The sequence below is a fragment of the Dreissena polymorpha genome, chromosome 1, assembly GCF_020536995.1.
Source record: "Dreissena polymorpha isolate Duluth1 chromosome 1, UMN_Dpol_1.0, whole genome shotgun sequence".
Classification (NCBI taxonomy): Eukaryota; Metazoa; Mollusca; class Bivalvia; order Myida; family Dreissenidae; genus Dreissena; species Dreissena polymorpha.
Window position 1 is genome coordinate 100,015,079 of NC_068355.1, and position 3,601 is coordinate 100,018,679.

The 3,601-nt window shown below is 37.4% G+C and overlaps 1 protein-coding gene across 1 annotated transcript in view; it reads left to right on the plus strand.

The window, feature by feature from the left end:
- The first annotated feature begins 231 nt into the window (after positions 1 to 231).
- LOC127841018 (acetylcholine receptor subunit alpha-type acr-16-like) overlaps positions 232 to 3,601 on the plus strand; it is a 9,650-nt gene continuing 6,280 nt past the window's right edge. Inside the window, exons 1-2 of the mRNA XM_052369548.1 lie at positions 232 to 251; positions 465 to 522. Coding sequence (XP_052225508.1) covers positions 232 to 251; positions 465 to 522 — 78 coding nt within the window. The remainder of the gene's footprint in view (positions 252 to 464; positions 523 to 3,601) is intronic.

Consider the following 3,601-nt stretch of genomic DNA (forward strand, 5'->3'; position numbering starts at 1 on the left):
AAAAAATTTGAATCAGATTCGTGCTCGCAATACATTTCCATTTGAAAAAAGGCTGTGGCTAGTCGTACGGCCCCGTACGGCTAGACAAGAGGCTAGCCTTACGGCTCTGTTCTAAAGCCTTTCATATGGAGATTGTCTAGCCGTACGGCATATAAAGTATAGAATTGTGATTCAGTGCTGTTAATCAGTAATAAGTTTGTTTAAGCTCATAAACACCCTCATCCAGCGACGATGACGACGGTGTTCCCAATGTAGGCAGTGGCTAGTCGTACGGCCCCGTACGGCTAGACAAGAGGCTAGCCGTACGGCCCCGTACGGCTAAACAAGAGGCTAGCCGTACGGCTCTGTACTTAAGCCATTCTTATGGAGATTGTCTAGCCGTACGGCTTATAAAGTATAGAATCGTCATTCAGTGCTGTTAATCAGTAATAAGTTTGTTTAAGCTCATTAACACCCTCATCCAGCGACGATGACGACGGTGTTCCCAATGTAGCTGTGGCAATGGCTGAAGGCCTCAATTCAGTGAGTTTCACAACAGTAAATGATACAAGTGCCATTGTATCAGCGCGGTCTTTACCAGCCGAAAGTGACGCGGGGGCTACATCGGCTGTTACTGAGAAAAACACTGATAGCAATCCCGGGAGGCGTGATAATGACACTGTCAACGTTCCAGAAAACTATGATCAATGACACAGAGGAAGGTGAACGTGCAACAAGCAGCGGTGTTGTGATTTCAGCATCATCAGACTAAGGTAGCATCACTCTCCCGTCACATATCCGGAAACGAGGATGCCCTAAAGGATCTGAATTAACTGTTATTAGTTTACCGAAAAAGAGACTGAAACTTTAACGTCGACCGGTACCTTTTTGTCAGTTAGAAACACGTGCAAAAGACAAAATGATGTTGAAATGGTTTTTTGATGATGCTGTTGCCGAGCGGTGCATTACTTCGGAAGAAAAACTAATAACAGAAGAGGAGTCGAATGTTGTCCTGAGCGTATTGATATGGCTGCCGCTGAAACATGCATTGACTGTATCGAGAAATATTTTGAACCGGGCGCATGGGTTGCTTTGTTACATGTTCTTGACAGTGTCAAATTACTGTCGATTACATGTTAAGTTTGCAATGAGGAGTTAGTACTAGATGTGTGTTCTGCGACCTGTGTCTCGGCTTGTTCCATTACCAGTGTGCAGCAATATCGGAAACACCTAAAACGAAGTTATGGTTCTGCAGTGAATGTTCCAGATAAAGGGTATAGATTGTCTGATACACGCTTGAATACGTTTTTACGACTTTAAGTTAACACGATGCATATTCTCGATGTAAAAAAGTTGTACTTTACTAAAGATCTTAAAACTAGATGCGTTTGCATTACGATCTGTCTCTAACAAATGTATGATTCTGTAAATAATGTGAGTCGCGTTCTGAGAAAACTGGGCTTAATGCATGTGCGTAAAGTGTCGTCCGAGATAAGCCTAAGCAGTCCGCACATGCTTATCAGTGACGACACTTCGCTTGTATGGTATCCCTGATTAGCCTGTGCGGACTGCACATGCTAATCTGGGATGTTACTTTACGCACATACATTAAGCCAAGTTTTCTCAAAACGCGGCTCATGTATTCTTTCTTAAAAGTGACATGTCATTTAAGCTATGAGCACCTTCATGTGTCATACATGCGAACAACAAAGACACGGATAAGCCTGTGTATTCACACTGTCTAATCAGCCTCTTTGCTGCCGCTGCATCATTACTAGACATTACACATTAAAAAGCAATCATTGTCGTTCCGTTGATTAATTTGTTTGCAAAGTCGACATTACATGTCGTGAAATGGTGCCTCATATTGTGAAAATAGGGTATATAACTTCATGTTGTATATGCTTTTGTCAAGTGCTTTTATCTGAAAGCATTAAAATCATATTTAATTGTTTTCGTTCTATAATACTTTTTTAAATTTCTGTCAATTTACGTTTCCCATTCTCTTTTTTTGTTTTATCCTTTTCACGTTAAGTTTCCTTTTATTTGTTTTGGTATAAACGTTTCTCATTGTGATATCTGTATTTTCATTTACTTAGTTAATATTATTTACTATATATTTATTGTATACATTTGATATTTGCATGTACAATGCGTATTTATATACTCTATAACTGTGATTTCTATTGATTGCTGTAATTGTTTAAACCAATTTACATTTATATATCTCCCTTGTTTGAACTCTTTATATACTATGCACGAATCGGATTTCCAACCACGACGAACCATAAACCAGACTGCAAATTCCGTGACGACGACTACACGAGCTAGTCTAAAGGCTAGAAATTTCGGAATATGCACGTAGATCAATAATTAATCAATATATTTATGTGTCAGAACAGCCGTACGGCTAGACAATCTCCATAGGAAAGGCTATACGTACACAGCCGTACGTCTAGCCTCTTGTCTAGCCGTACGGGGCCGTACGACTAGCCACTGCCTTGAAAAAAAAAACGTGTATTTGCTTTACCGTTTGTTCGTCCGTACGACTTGTACTTGCAGGCTGCCGAAAAGCCCAATGCTCTTAGACGATATTTGATAGTAAATGGAACAAACCCACATAGAATCTATAAATATTTACATCTAATGTTATGTCGACAACACGAACAGGTTCAATTTTGATATAACAACCTAAATGCAGATTCGCAGGTTCAATCCCTGGCATAATAACCCATAACGCAGATTCAAATCCCCGCATAGTATCAACAAACAGATTTGATTCTCGGGATTGAAACTACATACTACGCTATAATAAGTGACAATAGCAAATCTTCACTAATGCATGCCAAAAAGCAACAACAGAAAATAAAAAGCAAGTCCACAAATCTTTAACAGTTTAATTTCGATTTAAAGCATCCAATCTTAATTATAATTTTTAACACACTTGACAGCGCTCTATTGTCCAATTGTCAAAGTTAAAACCAATGTCTAAAAGGTGTAGTAGTTATTGTTTTCCTCCATAATAAAAAACATTATATATTACTGTATTTTAATCAGAAGTAAACTTGTTGATGTGAATGTATGAAATGTACCAAGGGGATGCACTCAAGCAACAATAGGGTAAATAAATGAGGTCATATCTTCCAAACAAAAACTTTTTGGCATGTTAAACGTGTAAAATTTACTAAACAAAAATTAATTCTCTTTTCCAGTCTTAAGATCTCAAGTTTTTAAAAAATCAATGAAAGTAGGAAGGACATTTTATAATAAATCGCTAGTATTTGAATGAAAGTTAGACTTAGAAACAATACAAGTACTATCATAAACAAACCCTTTTAAAGGATATTCAATCTCGTATTATGTTCTGAATAAGAGTGTAACAGTAGGAATCCTCTAATCAAAACAACATACTAATAAAGATAATAAGAGAACATTTTATCATAATGAATGGTATAAAAAGGTTTCAAATGTGTTCAACATATATCTGACAATAGAACAAAAGGATTCTACACTTTTAATGAGATCAACCGAATTTACAATGTTTGTAATGGGGATATCTTGAAATGCAACCGATTAACAACAATTATTCCTCATGAAATAACAGCTGAACTTCAGATAGAAG